Here is a 21,558-nt window from a genome sequence, read left to right on the forward strand (position 1 = left end):
AGGCCAAAGGGCTTGTTTGTGTTTTTCTGTCTGGCCTTTTCAAAGGGGTGCTTTGTGACCCGTTGAAGCTTTAGTCAATCCTGTTTCTGACACCTTGTGGAGAATACAGAGACCCAGGACACAGTTTTCAAGATGAATGCAAGAGTCTCCTTATTTCCTGTTTATACCAGGATTATGTGATAAAGTGTCCATCATAATTATCACCTGAGTTCTCTGTTATGTAACAAATACCGAGTGGGTTCTCTATTGTGTGATACACTGCCTGTCACATTTATTGACTGGGTCCCTTATTACATAGTACGGTGCTTATCACAAATACTGACTGGGCCCTTTTATTATTTATACAGTGCTTGCCACAGATATCCACTGGGTCCTTTATTATTTTACAGTGCCTATTTTACAGTGCCTATACACAGATACTGACTGGTCCTCTAGTCCAGGGGGCCTAAATTTTTTTCCCTGAGGCCCACCTGTGCAGCTGCAATTAACACTATTGACACTTCTTGAGGAAAATTATTCATTTTAATTATTACATACATATAAACTATATGTACCAGCAGGGGGCCAGTACTCACTCTGTGTGTGTGTGTGTGTGTGTGTGTGTGTGTGTGTGTGTGCGCCCGCGCACATTGTTCCACTCTCCTGACCCTGGCCCTTCAGTGTTGTGGCCTGAGGGCAGGTGCCACCCCTCCTACCCAAAGGCAATGCACCCCCATTGATGCCCAACACCCCTTCCCTTGAAGAGCCAGGGGCAAAAGCCCTGACCTCACCCTCCAAATCAAACAAAAGCTCCATGTCTCCCCCCTTACTATAAGCAAGTCTCCCTGGTTTCTGAGCCCCCCAGGGGTGCCGGTAGGCAGAGATCCCTTGGTATTGCCTGTCACCAGTGGCAGGCATGGTACAAAAAAGGGAAGGAGGAGGATCCGGGGAACTACAGGCCAGTCAGCCTCACCTCAGTCCCTGGAAAAATCATGGAGCAGGTCCTCAAGGAATCAATTCTGATGCACTTAGAGGAGAGGAAAGTGATCAGGAACAGTCAGCATGGATTCACCAAGGGCAAGTCATGCCTGACTAACCTAATTGCCTTCTATGATGAGATAACTGGCTCTGTGGATGAGGGGAAAGCAGTGGATGTGTTATTTCTTGACTTTAGCAAAGCATTTAATACGGTCTCCCACAGTATTCTTGCCAAGTTAAAGTATGGCCTGGATGAATGGACTATAAGGTGGATAGAAAGCTGGCTAGATCGTCGGGCTCAACGGGTAGTGATCAATGGCTCCATGTCTAGTTGGCAGTCGGTATCAAGCGGAGTGCCCCAAGGGTCGGTCCTGGGGCCGGTTCTGTTCAATATCTTCATTAATGATCTGGAGGATGGCATGGACTGTACCCTCAGCAAGTTTTCAGATGACACTAAACTGGGAGGAGTGGTAGATAGGATACAGAGGGACCTAGACAAATTAGAGGATTGGACCAAAAGAAATCTGATGAGGTTCAACAAGGACAAGTGCAGAGTCCTGGGCTTAGGACAGAAGAATCCCATGCACTGCTACAGACTAGGGACTGAGTGGCTAAGCAGCAGTTCTTCAGAAAAGGACATGGGGATTACAGTGGACGAGAAGCTGGAGATGAGTCAACAGTGTGCCAAGAAGGCTAACAGCATTTTGGGCTGCATAAGTAGGGGCATTGCCAGCAGATCGAGGGACATGATCATTCCCCTCTATTCGACATTGGTGATGTCTCATCTGGAGTACTGTGTCCAGTTTTGGGCCCCACACTACAAGAAGGATGTGGAAAAATTGGAAAGAGTCCAGCAGAGGGCAACAAAAATGATTAGGGGGCTGGAGCACATGACTTATGAGGAGAGGCTGAGGGAACTGGGATTGTTTAGTCTGCAGAAGAGAAGAATGAGGGGGGATTTGATAGCTGCTTTCAACTACCTGAAAGAGGGTTCCAAAGAGGATGGATCTAGACTGTTCTCAGTGGTACCAGATGACAGAACAAGGAGTAACGGTCTCAAGTTGCAGTGGGGGAGGTTTAGGTTGGATATTAGGGTGGTGAAGCACTGGAATGGGTTACCGAGGGAAGTGGTGGAATCTCCTTCCTTAGAGGTTTTTAAGGTCAGGCTTAACAAAGCCCTGGCTGGGATGATTTAGTTGGGGATTGGTCCTGCTTTGAGCAGGGGCTTGGACTAGATGACCTCCTGAGGTCCCTTCCAACCCTGATATTCTATGATTCCACTCAGCCTTGGGACTGCCACAGTGCCAGCTCAGCCCACAGGGCCCAGTTCTCCAGCAGGCGGGTGAATGCCACTCTAGTGAGGGATGGCTGGCTGGGGAGGGCACAGTGCGCAGCCTGCAATGGGGGATGTATGTATGGCTTCTAGAATGGACAGAGGAGATGAGGGGGGGAAGGGACAAGTCAGTGCCATGGGGAGAGGGGTCCCCCAACCTCCCACTGCAAAACAGCACACCCACCCCCCACTGCTAGCAACCAAGATGGAGGGGACAGCACAGTGCAGAGGGGGATCCCTGATACTCCCCTCTGAAAAATAGCAGCCCCCCTGCCACCTGCAAGCCAGATGCTGAGGAAGAGAGGAGGAAACCTTCCAGATGCCCCTCTGCTACTCCCCCAACCCTAGCTTCCCCCTTCCCAAAAGCCCTCTGTCTCCAGACCCTCCCCCTAAACTACCCCTTACACACACGCTCTTCATGGAGGCTCTATAAGGCAGGGCAAGTGGATAGGGCTATGTGCCTTGGAGCTGCGCTGAAGGGCAAGGATCGGGATGGGAGTGGAAAGATGCAGTTTGGCGGGGCAATGCCCCTACACGCCCCCCATCTCCACCATTGCCAGCGGACCTCCTGGGACTGTGTTGCAGCCTGCCTTTGGCCCACAGCCCACAGTTTGGGAACCCCTGCTCTAGTCATTACCATAATTGAAATACTTAAGAGTATTTGATGCTTGCCATCCTTTCAATGCTTTATGAAGTACCTAACACTATGTAAAGACTCTTCCTCAGAGTCATCACTATTCAGTGAAGTGCAGGAGGATCTTGGTGCTGAAACTCCTTTCCTTTGTATATGGAGATATACCTATCTCATAGAATTGGAAGGGACCCCAAAAGGTCATTGAGTCCAGCCCCCTGCCTTCACTAGCAGGACCAAGTACTGATTTTGCCCCACATCCCTAAGTGGCCCCCTCAAGGATTGAACTCACAATCCTGGGTTTAGCAAGCTAATGCTCAAACCACTGAGCTATCCCTCCCCCCATGTGTATATGTGTACCCCAGACAAATAATTACAAATTGATATGTGCATGGGTTCATATAATACCCCACTGAGAATTACACACACACAAATACAACAAGGAGTCTGGTGGCACCTTAAAGACTAACAGATTTATTTGGGCATAAGCTTTCGTGGGTAAAAACGTCACTTCTTCAGATGCATCTGTTAGTCTTTAAGGTGCCACCAGACTCCTTGTTGTTTTTGTAGAAACAGACTAACACGGCTACCCCCTGATACTTGACACACATACAAATGTGTCTCAGGCTTAGTAGACTCACTTATCAGTATGATGCTGTGTTTCGAATTCAGATATCACTGAGGATAGTGAGATAAATGTCATTCCCTCTCCCTCCTTATCATTATTTTCCAGGCTGTATTTGTCCCTGTGCTTGCAGACATTTGTTTAAATTAATAAAATAAAACATAGAACCCTAATGAGAAGAGTATACAGAAATTCTCTAAAAGCCAACCCCTGACTAAATTTCAGAGATCAATATTTATTTTATTTCCAGTGAACATTATAACAGGGCAGTTTTCCAATTGGTGTGCAAGCCCCTGGGTGAATCTCATGACAGTCCCTGTGCTGGGGGAAGAGCAATTCTTAATGTTTAGGAACTGTAGTTAATTGCCTTCTTTCCTCTATTTTATGGGACAGCCCCATAGCTGAGCTAGGTCATGTGAGAAGCAGTGGACAGTTGATTGGAAAAACACCTGCTCTGTCAGAGAGAACCGCATGGGAAGAAAAGACCATGAAAGGACTGGCTTGGTGTTGCTGAATTTCCAGTTCTATGCCAGAAGCAGAAGAAAGGGAAAGTACTGGTAATTTGTGGAGAATCAAGAGGAACAATGGCAATTCCGAGGTGGGATAGTCAACATTGTTATTTGGATTCTAAGTTGATAAAACAGGCAAGGAATAACTCAAAATTTAAGGGCTGAAATCCTGGCCTCATTGAAGTTAATAGCAAAACTCTATAATGGGGGCAAGCTTTCTCCCAAGCATAGACAAACCCTTAAGAAGTCCAGACTTTGCATCTCATGCAAGGACACTGCTGAAGCCTTTTAAAGGGTTGTTACCAAGGTCTCTAGGTGACCTACTATTTATTTGTGAATTACAAAACTGGGAAAAGGCGGGGTTGTGTCTGTATACTTTGGATTTGTTATAGTTCTTCTTCTTCAAGTGATTGCACAAGTGCATTCCACTCTAGGTATGCGCGCGCCCTGAGTATTGTCACTGGAAATTTTCCCCGCAGTGGTACCCGCCAAGGCAGCTCAAGTGCCCTCTGCTGCTGCACGCTGATAGTGCCAGTATAAAGCACCCAGCCAACCTCATACCCCTCAGTTCCTCCTTACTGTCTGTGATGGTCTCTGGAACTACTATCCTTGCTTTTGCAAGCTCTCTCAATGGTCTTCTTCCTCTTTCTGTCCATAGTTAGTTGTAGTTAACTGTAGTCAGTTTTACTCAACTTTAGCTAATTTTAGTGAAGTTCTGTAACTTCTGTAACTTCATGTTTTAGCAGCACCTGTTAAGTCTTTGTGGCAGACCCTGCATCTCTTCTTCCCAGGTCAAAATTACTTTGTTTCTGCCCAGGGTTATGAGTTCCAGTACCACCCCCCCACCCACCCCCGGATCCCTGATGGTATCCACTGCCAATGAGAGAGAAAGGCAGAGTCATTAGGGTGCAACCTCAAGATCAAAAGACTCAAAGAAATTAGACTTGTGTGGTAGGAAAGTTTATTCTACCGGGGGAGGGAGGGGTTACAACTCAGAATTGCAAACCAGTGGGCGCTGCTGGGCAGGTATGATTTTAACATGTGGGACATGAAAGAGTTATCCTCGCTCATGGACAAGGGAAAATCAGTGGCAACAGCCTCATTACAAGCTGCTTTGGATGCATCTGACTCAGCAGCCAGGTCCATGGCTTCGGCAGTGGCCATGCACAGGAGTTCGTGGCTACAGTTCTTGGGGCTCCCACGGGAGGTCTGGCAAATCCTTCCGGACCTATCTTTCGAAGGAACTTCGCTCTTTTCAGAACAGACCGATGCAAAGCTTTGTGGTCTAAAAGACTCCAGGGTGACCCTTAAGTCCCTTGGATTGTACACACTTGCTCCTTCAAGGAAGCACTACAGGCCCCAACAGCCAACTGGTACTCTGCCCTGGCTGCCTGTCAGGATCTGCAGAGAAAGAGAAGCAGGGGTTTTAGTGTAGGCTACCACCCCCTTCTACCTGGACGTCAATCCCTACCCCACCCAGACATCCAGGGGGTTCTAAGTAGGCGTTTTGATGGGATGCTTGAAGATGCCATATCAGTTCCCATGATGCCAGACCCTGTTTCTACTTTATTTGCAAATCATCTTTCCCAGTTCCTTAGTGCATGGTCCAGTATCACCACAGACCACTGGGTGTTGAGTATGGTCGAAGTGGGATATACCCTATAGTTTATTTTTACTCCTCCTTCTCACCCTCCCTCCCTATCCCTCTTCAGGGATCTCTTTCACAAAGAACTTCTGGTCTGGGAGGTTCAATCTCTCCGTCTGTGAGAGCCATGGAAGAGGTTCCACAGAATTTAAGAGGGAACACAGAGCACCAATAGAAATGAGTAGTGTCTGTGCCTAGGAACAGCTACACTACCCAATGCATCTCTTACAGAGACTAACATTTGCAAAAAACCCTCAGGTTCACGGCTGTTTGGACTAGCACTAAGTCCGACCAGAGTGTGTGGCCATGGTGGGAGAGTGAATGGCAGCACAGCACTGGAGTTGTCCACAGTGCCAGAGGTGAAAAATGGGCCACGGACTCTACCAAGAGAGACTCTTTATGTCTGATTGGAGACCCATGTGGCTGAGAGTAGATTTCAGGCTTTGATTTTTGGTTTCTGTTCATGTTAGACACAAGAGTCAATCTTTTGTTAGCATGATTGGAAGGTGGATTACCGGTTTCCTTTACACTCAACCTCTAACACTGGACCTCTTGATTTTATATCAAAACAACCACATGCTGCCCAATTATCAAAGCCTCTATACTGTTCAGAAGGGATAAATCACGTGGCACTAATAGGAATATAAGCTAAATAAATAAATTACAAGGCTGATTTCCCTCTTCCCTCCTCCCCCTTAAGTAAGAATTTGCAGGCTTTGAAATCAGGACTATAGACTAAGGGGCAACTGCACTGGAAATATTCTGACTGTATCTCATCACCTACCTGTGATACTGGGATCGCTTGGCTTTTGCATTACCAGATAACAGGTTATCCTGTTAGATGGCATCTTCACTGTGTGTCGGACTTGGTCCACTTGATTGTGGAGTCCCAGTAGATGGAGGAGGAGCAGCTGGCCCACTACCAGGAGGAGTGGGCTGAGACAGCGAGTGTGTGTGGCTGGCTGGAACATCGGATCCAGAAGATACAATACATATGCCTCCCTCCCTCCCCTCTAATCACAGCCTAACCTTAGTGGCCATATACCAATGTAAAGAGTCTAGTCCAGAACAACTCAAGTGAGACACTTTGCATCTTAAAGATCTCACAGAAGCCTTTTGGAATCCTCTGTTGCAGGGGAGTTTGGGTGACTTATGAGTTGCCTGAATTACAACACTGAGAAAAAGTGAAAGTCAGTCTGTCAGACGGGGTGGCTGGACATGAATGGCTAAAGGAGCTAAACTCCACCAATAACGCCAGAGCTGTGAGCTATATTGTGCTGTATGGCTGAAGTACTGCAGGAAGCAGTATCACTTGTTGTCATAGGGATTTCTGTGAGGCTGGATTTCACCTAGCAGCCTTAGAATCTAGGCTGCAGTTCATCTAGCTGCTCTCTGTAATGCTTCTTGCAGTTTAGAGCTCCTAGAGATCCTGCATGTAGCACCTGGGCTACAAGCAATAGAGGGAGGAGGACAGAAGAGGATTTCCAGGCTTCTGTGAAGTTTATTCAGAGTAAAGGGCTCCCTGCTGCCTCTGTTCCTGTTTTTCTGTATCCAGCAACAAGTGTGAGTTGAGGGCGGAGGTTCTGGGCATGGGGGTGGGAGTTAGAGTTCTGGAGAAAAGGGGATTGTGAACCTGGTGGTGGCTGTCAGGTTGGCGGGAGCAGGACTATGACCTCTGGGAAAGGTCTCCATGGGTTTTGTATATTTTTGTGTTCTGACCCAGGTGGTGTTAGTTGGGAGAGGGTTTCAGAGCAGAAAGGGGTTGCTGTGAGCTTGTGAGGGTTTGGTAGGAAGAAGAGGTGTTTTCAGTCTGAAAGGTATAGGTGGAAACGGTGGGAGTTCCTGAGCTGGGGCTGGTTAGAGAGAGCTGAGCAGATCCCAGGCATGGGATGGCCCAGGCTGGCAAGGTTGAGTGTAAGGGGCAATGGAATCAATTGGTGAATTGGTGAGGGAGGTGGGCACGATGTAGTGGGGGAAGACTAAATTGGAGGTAGTGTGTTTGGGACTAGGAGAGAACCATGACAGGATCAAAGAGAGAGAAATTCAGTCTTCTTCCATCCTGCCGTTTAGCTGTGAAATGCCCCAGCTTTTCATTCTGAAAAGGGGAAGGGGTGGGACAGCAGAGAGGATCAAGCAGCTTGTTTTACTTCTGACAGCTCCACCAACCGCCCTTACGCTTACAAACCAGCTCCGTGTGATCTCCTCCACCTCAGTGTCCCTTTTGTCAGTTAGAAAATATGATTAACGCACAGAGGGGGATGGAATGTAGGAGACTAGAGGGGAGGGTATCCTGTGCTCTGCAGCCCCCACTAGTTATTATCCGCATCAGCTACAAGTAGGGTGACCAGATGTTCCGATTTTATAAGGACTGTACCAATTTTGGGGGCTTTTTCTTATATAGGCACCTATTACCAGCACCCCATTCCGATTTTTCACCCTTGCTATCTGGTCACCTAGTTACAAGGACTTTCTTTCACATTTACCTGAGACGTTTATTAATACATGCCCAATTCACAGAAATACCAGGCTGTTTGTTTGTAGGCAAGGAGTTACCACACTCATGTTTTATTTGTTTGGAATTTATGTCAATTGCAATTTAGTTACAGTCACTGGCACCAAGTGGTCTGCGGTAAGTGCACATACTCCTGGGCATTTAAAAACAACTCCTTCGAAGCACTGGGACATGTACAGTGACCGGACAATTATTTTTCTGTAGGATTTATGATTTTCCCCATGAAGAGGATGCTGTGGGTGGTTTTATCAATAATCAGCATCAGGAAAGGCCGGTTGAACTTAATGGTAGGAGGACGAGGGATGGGAAGAGACATTAATGTAATTTCCACGACAGTGACTGCTGCAGCCTCGGTACCATTCTCATTAACATCGACCACGGCCTTGTGAAGAGCCTATAAGGAAATGAAGTAAAGATCACAGTGTGAGCATAAAACAGGGAGCAACAGCTGGAGACGAACTTGCTCATATTTAAACCACAGCTGTTAAGAAAGAAGAACAGGATGAGTACAGGATGCCAACACAAAACATAACCCAACCCTACATTCCCAACCCAGGCAAAACTATCTTTGATTTCAATAGGCGTTTTGCCTATGAATCTTTGGAAGGGTCAGGCACAAAAATATGAATAGATTAAACTGCATGTATCAAATCCCTTGTTCGCTCATCCACAAAGAGGGGGACTCCCTTAATTAATTGTTTAACATTATAGAAGAATTGTCTCATCATCACAAACAAACTCTAGTACCTTTATGCATCAGAGAGTTACTTTGCAGCAGAAAACAGAAGACAATTCAAGATGAATGGTGACAAGCAGCATAGGAGGGAAAGGAGCTAGATAAGTGACCTCCCTGGTGTACCTTTGCCTAATACATTTTTCTCTTGGGTACAGTGAATTGGTATTTCACAGTGCAAATGTGAACCAATTTCTTTTACTCTTTGGAGCTCCACTAAGAACTAACACTCACTTTGTTCTCCTTAATGCAACTCAAATTACATTTCCTTATATTGTTTGCAGTTGTAGCTTTGTTCATCCCAGGATATGAGAGAGACAAGGCAGGTGAGAGGTTTCAGAGTGGTAGCTGTGTTAGTCTATATCAGCAAAACAACGAGGAGTCTTTGTGGCACCTTAGAGACTAACAGATTTATTTGGGCATAAGCTTTCGTGGGCTAAAACCCATTTCATCAGATGCATGGAGTGAAGAATACTGTAAGCAGTATCAAGTATCAGAGGGGTAGCCGTGTTAGTCTGAATCTGTAAAAAGCAACAGAGGGTCCTGTGGCACCTTTGAGACTAACAGAAGTACTGGGAGCATAAGCTTTCGTGGGTAAGAACCTCACTTCTTCAGATGCAAGTCTCTTGCATCTGAAGAAGTGAGGTTCTTACCCACGAAAGCTTATGCTCCCAGTACTTCTGTTAGTCTCAAAGGTGCCACAGGACCCTCTGTTGCTTTGTAAGCAGTATATATATTACAGCACATGAAAAGATGGGAGTCTTTACGGACAGTCTCTATGCAAAAGAATAAATGGACACAAATCAGACATCAAGTATTGTAACATTCAAAAACCAGTAGGAGAGCACTTCAATCTCCCTGGACACTCAATAACAGACTTAAAAGTGGCAATTCTTCAACAAAAATCTTCAAAAACAGACTTCAACGAGAAACTGCAGAGCTGGAATTAATTTGCAAAGTGGACACCATCAAATTAGGCCTGAATAAAGACTGGGAATGGCTGGGTCACTACAAAAAGTAATTTTCCCTCTGTTGATATTCACCCCTTCCTGTCAGCTGTTGAGAATAGGCCACTTCCACCTTGACTGAACTGGCCTCGTTAGCACTGAGCCCCCACTTAGTAAGGCAACTCCCATCTTTTCAGTTGCTGTAATATATATACTGCTTACCGTATTTTTCACTCCATGCATCTGATGAAATGGGTTTTAGCCCATGAAAGCTTATGCCCAAATAAATCTGTTAGTCTCTAAGGTACCACTAGACTCCTTGTTGTTAAGGTAGGTGAGGTAAATAGCATTTATTGGACCAACTTCTGCTGGTAGAAGGGACAAGCTTTTGAACTCCACAGAGCTCTTTGTCAGGTCTGGAGAAGGTAACCAGAGTGTCACAGCTAAATACAAGGTGGGAGAGATTGTTAAGCATAAATACATACATATGCTGTAGCAGACCACTTAAAATGAAGTGGGCAATTAAGGGGAAGCAAGCAGCAGGGTGTGTTCAAAGTGTTACATTGATTTTATTGCTCAATTCATCTGTAAGTCCATAGTTCTTATATCCAGCAAACTTATGAATTTAATTTCCCAGGCTTGTCTTTTGAAGGTGTTGGGCAGGTTTCCTTTGAGCATGAGGGCTGAGAGGTCAGATATGGAGTGATCCCTTTGTGTTTGCCCACGGGGGAAAAGGTGTTCTTGTCTTTTTTTTTTTTTTTTAATAATTTCAAGATCCATGGGTCCTATGCATGTCTATTACAATATATAGTATACCTGCCTCCTTACAACAGTTTCTAACACACACTGCTGCTTCCTAGCCCTTAATTACTCACTTCATTTTAAGTGGTCTCCTGCAGCATGTGTGTACCCTTATGCTTAATTTGTCCCACCTTGAATTTGTCCAACCTTGACTGGACCTTATCCAGACCTGAGGCAGAACTACCTCAAACTTGAAAGCTTTCCTCCTCCACCAGCAGAAGTTGGTTTGATAAAAGATATTACCTCATCAACCTTGTTTTTCTTATTTCCTTCTACTGATTCATGGTGAAATTCTGATACTTACTCTGTGACACCATAATCCATGCTCAATCTGCCGACTCACTGTATAAGGCACTATTCAGTAAGTGTAAGAGTATTGGGAAGGATGGTGCCACAGAACTCCTGTGTGCCCTGGAGCAAGTCACTCAGCCTCTTTGTGCTTCATTTCTCATCTGTGAAATAGGTGTAAATCCCTACTTCACAGGGGTATTGTACATTAAAAATTATGAGACACTTAGCTACTACGGTAATGAGGGGTCATATAAATACCTATCATAGAATAAGCCTCCCTATTTGCAAACTCTTGCCATACCATTTTACATATTAATTATTTTATGTTAACAATAGTTACAATTGCATTTTTCCCTGTCCCTTTGTCCTTTTCCCTCCCTGATAGTACTGACTTCTACAGGACATTCCAAAAGGTCAAGTAAGCTCGGAGAGCCTTTGTATTAATTATAGTAAGCAAATTAATGCTTAATTTGAGGAAAGACTAAGTGCTAATCTGTGGGTCTGTCCTCCTTATGCTGCAGCTCTGTCTCACCTGTCCGTGCTGGCTGAGCATCTTACCAGTGACCTGACTGGAAGCAGGAATGAGTCATTTCAAAAGAAAAGCAGACAAATCCACTTAGCACCATCTGTATTCTACAAACTTACTTTAGACACCTTCAGGTTAGAGTGCCCAGTGATTCCAGAGAGATCAGCTTTGTCAGTGAACACATCGATCACACCCATTTTCTCAAACAGATCTTTGACATCATAGGTACCAGATACAGAGAATATTGGAATGTACAGGTAGATTTTTCTGTTCAAAAAGAAACACAAAACTCTGCTAAACTATTGTCAAAGGGGTGGATACTTAAACCTTTGCAGCTGGGTAATGTATACCACTCAAGGATCTCAGCTACCAATGAATTTGCCTCACAATGCCCCAGTTTGGGAAGTAAATATTATTGTCCCATTTTACAGGTGGGGGATGAAATGGACAGCAAAATTATAATTCCATGAGTTTTATTTTTATTTAGCTACATGTGGCCACTGTGCTGGTTTTAGAAAACTATTGTTTGGATTAGTTGATCCAATATAGAGACTAGTAAAGTGCATTATCTTATATAGGGCTGGATTGTCCCTACCTCTAACACAGCAGCTCAGGTGAATGCAGGAGAAGTAGGGATTTCCCCACCTTGTGTGGCATAGCAGGGGTACTCCCATCAGAGTTTCCAGGGGATTGCATGGGCTACATTGGAGATTCTTCCCCCTGGCTCCCTGAAGCAATTGGACTGGGAGAGCATCACATTCCGGGGTGCAATTCAGACCAGTGAGGGGTTCTGTTACCCCTGCCCTGCCACCTTGGGTGCCTCACAATGCTTTGCTGTTGTAGCTTCCAACTGGGGTCTCTCACAGTCAGCTTGCCAGCATGCAGGTCACATTTGGAGTGTCTCTGTAGAGCCACAGCCCTGATCCAGCAACTCTGACTCTGTCAGCCTGTCAGCAGCACACCAGATACACTCTGGCTTTCAGCAGCCTAGGTTACTACTTGCAGAGTGCCGCACACTTGTAGTCCTCCATTTACCACCAAAAATGTGTGTTCTGCACTGTCCACCCCCGTCCTGGACAGTTCAGATATATTAGGTCTATTGCTGCTGTAAGGGAACAATCTCCAACAGTTTACTCTCTAAATGGAGTTACCCAAATAATTCAGTTTGAATGCAACACTGGGTTAGTTTTGATTAAAGGATGAAACCACTTTATTTAACTACAAAGAGATTTGAAGTGAGTACAAGAATAAGGCACGAAAGTTAGAAATGGTTACAAGAGAAATAAAGAGAAAATGCTTTCTAGTAACTAAACTTAACAAACTGGACTTGATTCAAGGTAAAATCCTTGCCACATTTTCCCAGCAACATCACTGACCAAACACTTAAGTCAGGATCTGCCCCCAAAGTCCAAAGGGCTGGTTTGTTTTGTCTCCTTAGGTGAAAGAGAGAGAGATGAAAAGGGAGAGAGAAAGAATCCCTGATTTTTGCCCCTCACTTTTATAGTCCAGTCTCTCTTTGAAGTGGATTCTTCTGAGGCTTACCCCTCACAGCCAAGTTTATTTAAGCAGTAAAGAAAGCCATGGGAGTCTGGGGCGCTGAAGGTGGCCCTGTGCTCTTCCTTCTCCCATGCGTATGCTGAAATGCAGGTTTGCCTTGTCTCTCTCTTACTGTCTCAAGGACTTTATGTACAAGTTATATGTAAATTGAGGTAAACCCACATTCCTTTATTCAAGATAGACCTGCTTAACCACTCCCGCCTAATAGGGGCTATGTGGGTTTGAACATGTCCTACCAACATCATTCAGGGGGAATTCATAACTTTTCATAGAATCTTGCTACCTAGATTTAACAGTGATATAACTTACAGAAAGTCATTAGTTTTCAAATGATACTTCACAAGGCATGTTTTGTACAAAGATTATTACAATAGTGTGTAGGGTGTGAACACGGCTGCATTCCATCACAGAGGGGTGCTGAAAGGGCAGAGGAATGGCTTTGTTCCAGCCAGCTCTCTAGCCAAAAGAGCTGAAGCAAGACGGGCATTCTGGGAGGCATTATGCTTCAGAGGTGTGTGTCTGAGGCACTAATTCTTCCAGAGCTCTCCCTTAGGGCAACATGCAATGTGCGGCCCAGCACCCAGGGCTGTACCTACAGGCCCAGCCTAGCCCTGAATGTAATGTTTTGTCTTCATTTCCAGTTCTAGCCTATTTTACAGCAAACATACATAGGCGTAGTAGCAGTTAAATGGTTACCTTTCTTGAAGTGATTTTGTCCATTTAGACACAGTTTCTTTCAACAGGGCATTCTCCACCTGCTCCATTTTCCCTTCATCAGGTAGAATAAATAGCGCAGCAGCATTTCCTTTGTATGGGATTTCAACCACCCAGCAAGACAGCTCCTCATCATGGTGTGTGTTATACGTTTTGTCACTGTTCATCATATTAACTTTGACAGATGTTTTTGCATCCACAAAAAAGTCGTCTTCCTTGGTGAATAAATTGCTGAAAGGATTTTCCCAATGAGCTGATGACAAAAAGAAAGAATGCCATTGAATATACTGGGAAAGAGAAATTTCTAACGTGTTTCAGACTAATTTAAATGTAACAACTCTATATTTGAAGTTAAGTCAACTGCAAGCTCGTTTGAAAAATGGGACATTTGCCCTGTGGCTGGTTAGCCAGAAAATTTCAATAGCATGCAGCATCTCTGGTGGATGAGATTTTATACTGATTAACAGTAGTCCTGATGAAAGTCAAACAAGTGAAATGAACTGATACTGTGGTTTTCTTTAAATCTGTAGCTTTGAGAAAAGAATAGTAACCAAGTATTATAACTTTCTGTGCTGTTAAACTGAGGCCCCTCAATCTGATGAGCTCCAGATTAGTTAATAAATCCATCTTCTTTTTCATGTAACCTAAATTTCTTCTACTTACTCCTCGCAGTCTAAGTCTCGAGACATGGGTCTGTCAGAGGGAGCTGAATTGAAAGTGTCAGAGGCCCAGGGGGTGCTATGTGAGGAGGGGATTAGGGCCATGAGGGAGTGTGGGATTAGGGGAGAAGGGCCACAGGAATCCACTTTGGCCTTCCCGCCCCCCTTCTACAAAGGTTCTAGTGCCCTGGATTTAGGTGCCTAATTATAACCAAAATTTCCAATTAGGATGACTATAACTTTCGGGGAAATGCTTAAAAAAGTTAACAAGGCATCAGTCTGAAATTGGGTAATCTCATAGATCTAATAAGCAGTTGACAAAAAAGCATTTTATTTGTCTTAGACCACTATCAGAATTCCATAGCTTGTATGTGCTATATGTACCCGTCTGTAGAACATCTTACCTTTAAAGAAAATATAGTTGACAAGAACCATTACAGTGAGCGAATCAAGATCCTTCACCAAGTTGGCAATTTTCCCATGGGTTTTATTCTCTATGTAATCATTGATCTGTTTCTCAGCCACTGCAGAATTCTGGAAGTTACTTAGAAAAGCTTCAGACTCATACAGAGTTTTGACATCTTCCAAAAACTTCTCTAGTAGTTTCAGTTGATCATCTATAAAAAGGGCATTTCCCATATTCAGCTGGATCTCACTGTCAGGACGGTTTAACATCTGGATGAGATGATGAAAACCTTCATGTATCTCCCTCTCCTCAATCTCTGTCAGGTTAAAGGAGAGTCCTTTGTGAATTTGACTCAGAGTGGTTGACTTGGCACCTAATGTCAGCATTGCAAAGGCAGTGGAGATGCTCAGAGGAGAGAAGAAAATGTTCTTGTCAGCTGCTTCTGATTTAATATGCTTGTAGAATCTAAATGCAAAGTCAGCATTGCTAGGAACTACTTGGAGAAAGGACCTGTTTTCAGTTACGACATTGCCTTCAACTGGGGTAAGCTGCTGTGGGGGATTAATATCTGTCTGACCATCCTGGTCACTGTGGTGGTCAGGTACGTGATGAGGCTCGACAACAGCATGAAGCTCAGCAAGTAACACACACAGACAGAGGATGGACTTCATTTTCCTTTGGAACTATTCCTTTAAAAAAAGAGAATGGAATAGTCATTAGTCATGGAAATGTTCCCATCTTCCCTGTGCTATTTGTGATCCAATGGTTATTTTTCTCTCTCTCCTCATGGGAAGTCCTCCTCCTTCCAGCCAATTGGGAGATTATGGGGGGAAAGAGAGTGGGGTTGATGGTAGAGTTTCTGGGGTTGGGAGTGCAGGCTGTGTTGGGAATCAGAGAAAGGAAAAAGGAAGAGGTGGTAGGAGGAGACTCTGGGCTGGATTCTTCTTAGCACCCTCCACTTTGTGCCACTCGGACATCCTAGAATAGTGGTGTTTTGTAGCATGGGAGCGTATGAAAGGGAGTCGGGTGAGAGTAGGCTGGGAGAGATTTTAGCAGAATGGAGCTCCACTGTGATGATCGTCCACTGCATCCCTAGGGTAAATTAGGGACCTTATGCCAGTGCACAAATTGGAGCTGCACTTTTGCAGCTCTAACTTCTGCTAAGGCTTGACAGCATCAAATCAGGGAACTGCAACTGGCTCCTTGGTGCTCCATCCCCCCTCCCCTCCTGCCTTGCTCTCACATTTCCCTGTGTTGCAGTAGAATCTGGATTCAAATGAGAATCGGGTCCACTGTTTAAAGCTGAACAAACATTATAGGCCCTGTCTGGAACATCAAAACTAAGTCACCCATCCCTGACTTTCAGTACTGTAATTTTGATGATCTTTAGCAAAAGGTTATAACAAATGGTGCTGAGCTTTTTGTAGAATCATATCTACAGGAATAAATCCAATAAAGGAATCTAACGGTTCTCTACTTGTCAGTAACTTATAAATTTGCCCTTTTTGCTTTTTATGCTTCTCTCTCTCTCTCTCTCTCAGGCTACAACTCTACATGCTAAAGAATTACCTGTTTTGTTAATGGAACATTTTTCTGCCACTAAATGCAGATTCAGCAGAATAGAAACATGCCAAGGGATTATGTCAACTCTGATGAAGTTTCATTTAGAAAATAAATCAAGGGATTTTATATTTCCTTTCTCTTATGCTCTTAAAGTTATTTTGTATTATTATATGTTCATATTTTATAAAATAAAATAATATAATATAAAAACAATATAAAAGAAACTAATACCAAAAAAGGCAAAACTGAAACATGTTATCCAAATTAAACATTTCAGTTTACTGAAAATAATTTTGGGGGGAGGAGAATTTTGTTTCAAAGAAAAATTCAAATTTAATTTTTTGTTCTGTTTCAGAATGATTTTTTTCAATGTCAGAATATTCTGCAGATGGAACTCCTACTTTCAACCAACTCAAACATTGGCTAACACGTTCTAGAAAATCCTACACATTTTGGTGTAGCCAACCATATCTTAAAGCACTAGATTACTCTAGCCCCTAGGTTTCCCAATATTTTTTTTTAAAATGCCTTCATTCAAAGAACATTTTCACTAGAGTATCTAGTGTCTCTGCTGGATCACTGGGGTCTTCAGAGAGGCTCCACTGACAGAATAAATTGTAACAGATATAGTGAACACAGTCACCTATACTTGATTGAAATCCCATAAAAGAAATTGCATATCAGACAGCTAATGTGAGTTCAAAGCCTCTTTGGATAAAATATGGCAGTACTTACAGTACAATCAGAAGGATCCTGCTGGGTGCATCTAATCTGCACAGCTTCTCACCTGTTATTTATATTGCATTAACATTGTTAAGCAGAGTTTCCACTATTAAATATTAAGCAGATCAAATAGAAGTTATTCGCAAGGATGCAGAGCAAACAGTGATGAAACTGCTTTTCTGGACAGTGGAAGGTCAAATGCCCACATGGTGGAGAATAGAGCCAAAACCTATGGAAGAAGATAGCAGGGGGCCATATGGAGGGTTCTGATAGCTGTGCTGTTTGCTTGCCCCCTCCCACCTCCAAACTTGTGGAAACCTCTGTATGGAAAGACTTCATGATTAGTGCACCAATAGAAAAGAGGGACATCTGTGCCAAGGAAGGGAGAGATGCTCTACACAATACTGTAGCATTTCATTATATTTAAAAAGAACAGGAGTACTTGTGGCACCTTAGAGACTAACAAATTTATTTGAGCATAAGCTTTCATGGTTTACAGCCCACTTCATCAGATGCATAGATTGGAACATATAGTAAGAAGATATATATATACATACAGAGAATATATTTAAAGAGAATTAAGAGATGTTGTATTACACCACCATGTGTCTGGCTCTGGTTGCTACAGTTTCAAATTCAACAGAGTGAAATTGCCTCTGGTGCTTCTCTCATATTTGGAGGCTCTAGGACAGTGGTTCTCAAACTTTTCTACTGTGACCCCTTTCACATAGCAAGACTCTGAGTGTGACCTCCCCCCCCTATAAATTAAAAACACTTTTTCATATATTTAATACTATTATAAATGCTGGAGGCGAAGCGGGGTTTGGGATGGAGGCTGACAGCTTGCGACCACCCCATGTAATAACCTCATGACTCCCGGTGGGGTCCCGACCCCCAGTTTGAGAACCCCTGTTCTAGGAACACACAAAGGTCAGGGATAATGACAACAGACACAATCACAAGTACAAAGTCTTATCTGTACAACAAATTTAATTAAAGCAATAAGTAAAGTTACAATTATCCATGATATGGAAATCCTACAAAACCCTATGCAATAATTATAATTGTAGTCAGACTCACATCCTGAAAGATATTCTAGGGTCCGATGGATCTGTCACCAAATAATCATTAGTAGAGGGATAGTTCCTGCTAGGGTTTTTCCTGAGAGTATTCCCACTTTTACCCAACCCGGAAACCTTTTATATACTGTAGTTCTAACTACATCTAACACATTATGCATATGCATAAAGTCAGCCCAATTTCCCTTATCTGTATTTCTACCCCCATGAATGTTAGGGTGCCCCATTTTTCATAGTATCAGGGGGTAGCCGTGTTAGTCTGTATCTACAAAAACAACAAGGAGTCTGGTGGCACCTTAAAGACTAACAGATTTATTTGGGCATAAGCTTTCGTGGGTAATCCGAAGAAGTGAGGTTGCTGTTTATCTAGGTGCTCTCTGCAATGCTTCTAGCAGTCTCCAGCTCCTAGAGATCCTGCAGCACCTGGACTACAAGCAATGAGGGAGGAAAACAGAGGAGGATTTCCAGGCTTCTATGACATTTTATCAGAGTAAAGAGCTCCCTACAGCCACAGAGGGGAGGGATAGCTCAGTGGTTTGAGCATTGGCCTGCTAAATCCAGGGTTGTGAGTTCAATCCTTGAGGGGGCCACTTAGGGATCTGAGGCAAAATCAAAAAAAAAAAAAAATTGGTCCTGCTAGTGAAGGCAGGGGGCTGGACTCAATGACCTTTCAAGGTCCCTTCCAGTTCTAGGAGATGGGATATCCCCATTAATTTACAGTCCCTCCATGCTGCCTCTGCTCCTGCTTTTCTGTATCCAGAAACAAGTGTGAGTTGAGGATGGAGGTTCTGGGAATGGGGGTAGGAGTTAGAGTTGTGGAGAAAAGGGGATTGTGAGCCTGGTAGTCAGGGCCAGATTAATGCAGGGGCTTTAGGGGTTGGATTATAAACTGGCTAACTAACAGGTCTCAAAATGTAATTTGTAAATGGGGAATCATCACAGAGCAAGCATGTTCCTAGGGGGGGGTCCAGTAGGGAATTCGTTCTTGGCCCTGAGCTAGATAGCATTTTTATCAATGACCTGGAAAAAAAACATAAAATCATCACTAATAAAGTTTGGAGATGACACAAAAATTGGGGGAATGGTGAATAATGAAGAGGAGAGTTCAGAGATAGAGAGTAATCTTGATCACTAGGTAAGCTGGGTTGAAGCAAAGAATATTCATTTTAATACAGCTAAATGTAAAGGTAAATGTGTAGGAAAAGGAGAGTAGGCCATACCGAGAGGATGGAGGACTCTGTTCTGGGAGACAGTGACTCTGAAAAAGATCTGGGGGTCATGGTGAACAATCAGCTGAACCTGAGCTCCCACTGGGATGCTGTGAACAAAAGGGCTACATACATATGTAAAAAGATGGATTCATAAAAAGAATCTCAAGTAGAACTAGAGTGGTCATTTAATTTTTGTATTAGGTACTGGTGTAACTGCAACTGGAATGCTGTATCCAGTTCTGGTGTCCATAATTCAAGAAGGATATTAGCATTAGACAGGATTAGAACACGTGCCTTATAGTGATGGACTCAAAGAGCTCAATCTATTTTGCTTAACAAAGAGAAGGTTAAGAAGTGATTTGATTGCAATTTATAAATAGCTACAAGGGGAACAATATTTGATAATCAGCTCTTTAGTCTAGCAAAGAAAAGTGTGACACAATCCAATGGCTGGAAGTTGAGGCTAGACAAGTTCAGACTGGAAATAAGGCATAATTTTGTAATGATGAGAGTAATTATCTGTTGGAACAATTTACCAAGGATCATTGTTGATTCTCCATCATTGGCGATATTAAAATCAAGATTGGAGGCTTTTCTAAAATATCTGTGCTAGGAATTATTTTGGAGAGGGTCTCTGCCATGTGTTATACAGGAGGTCAGATTGGCTGATCACAGTGGTCCTTTCTGGCCTAGGAATCTATGGATCTTATTATAGGCAAGGACATAAGGAATAAGGAGAAAACACACATCTCTCGCACATAAAAGACAATGAAAAAACTTTGGTGATCAATGAATGAAAAGCACTATATAAAAGCAAAGCATTATTAGTATGTAGTGCACCTGGAAATCTTCCAGTACTTCCATTTTTTCTGCAAGGGCACAGTTTCTGAATTTACAAGCCTGGCTTAGGAGACCAATTTGAATGGCAAGATGGGATATTCCGTTAGCCAGTATTGGAGGAAGAGAACAGTCACCTTTCCCATCAATCAGTGGTGTCAGTGGAGTGGAGACTTGTAGATCCAGTGTTCGCTGCACATTTGGAGGCTGGTAATTTGGAGATGCAGTAAGACAGTGATCTCCTAGTATGGTTTGCTGGGAATGAGACTGTGTTTATAAACTAAGCCTGTGTTTATGTAGCCTTTAGGGGAATCTGCAGGAAGCAGACAGTGGCTTTGGATGGGACCAAGGAAGTCAGTTCCCGGGAAAGCAGACAATAAAGAAGTATCAGGAAGATGCCAACACTGGGTTTCAAAAGAGAAGCTGCAGTGCAAATAATACACAGCATTCAAATATCTACTTGAGTTAATTATCATGTTTTCATAACTGTTTTAGGTCTATTTTACATTAGTGTCTATGGGACTCTGCTGTGCTCCCAACAATCTCCAGCCTGTGGATTTCCTGCAGCACATGAGCTGCTTGTAGTGAGGAAGGAGAACAGATCAGGGATTCCAGGCTTCTGGGAGGCTTATTCAAAGTACAGGACACCTTGAAGTCTCTGCTCCCGCTTCCGTAGGTCCACCAAGAAGGGGAATTTGATGTGGGGATGTATGAGCTGTGGGGGAAAGGACATTCTAAGCCTGGTGGTGGCTGTCAGGTTGGAAAGGGAAGAGTTACAACCCCCGGGAAAAGTTATCCCAGGATTTGCATATATTTGTGTTCTGAGCCTTGGAGCGTGTGGTGGGAAAGGGTTTCATAGCTGAGAGGCATTGCTGTGATCTTGGGAGGGGTTTGGTAGGGAGAAGAGGTGTTCTCAGCCTGAAAGGGACAGGTGTGTACGGTGGGTGTTCCTGAGCTGGGGGCTGGGCTAGAGGGAGCTGCGGAGATCCCAGGAGTGGGATGGCCTAGGCTGGCAAGGTGGTGTCTAAGGGAGGATGGAATGAATTGTTGAATTGTTTTGGTGGGAGGATGGCATGATGTAGTGGGAGCTGATGGGAGGAAATCTGGATTGGAGGTGGAGAGTTTGGGACTAGGAGAGAACCATGTAGGGACCACAGAAGGATAAATTCAATCTTCTCTGATCCCGTGAAGTGCCCCAGTTCTGCTTTATTCTGTAAAGGGGGATGGGGTGGAAGAAGGGACCAAGCAGCACTCTGACGTCTCCACCAACCTTTCTTACCCCTTTCAAACAACTTTCCT

General features: G+C 43.9%; 1 protein-coding gene across 1 annotated transcript; it reads right to left on the reverse strand.

The window, feature by feature from the left end:
- Window positions 1-8,230: 8,230 nt before the first annotated feature.
- LOC101938951 (alpha-1-antitrypsin-like) lies at window positions 8,231-17,442 on the reverse strand. The gene is made up of 5 exons (XM_008165759.3): window positions 17,145-17,442; window positions 14,845-15,535; window positions 13,764-14,034; window positions 11,630-11,777; window positions 8,231-8,606 (listed from the first exon to the last, which is right to left on the reverse strand). The coding sequence occupies exons 2-5, from the start codon at window positions 15,515-15,517 to the stop codon at window positions 8,403-8,405; spliced, it is 1,296 nt and encodes a 431-aa protein (XP_008163981.2). The 5' UTR covers window positions 15,518-15,535; window positions 17,145-17,442; the 3' UTR covers window positions 8,231-8,402.
- Between the last annotated feature and the right edge of the window lie 4,116 nt (window positions 17,443-21,558).

This window comes from Chrysemys picta, chromosome 4 (assembly GCF_011386835.1).
Source record: "Chrysemys picta bellii isolate R12L10 chromosome 4, ASM1138683v2, whole genome shotgun sequence".
NCBI classification, from domain to species: Eukaryota; Metazoa; Chordata; order Testudines; family Emydidae; genus Chrysemys; species Chrysemys picta.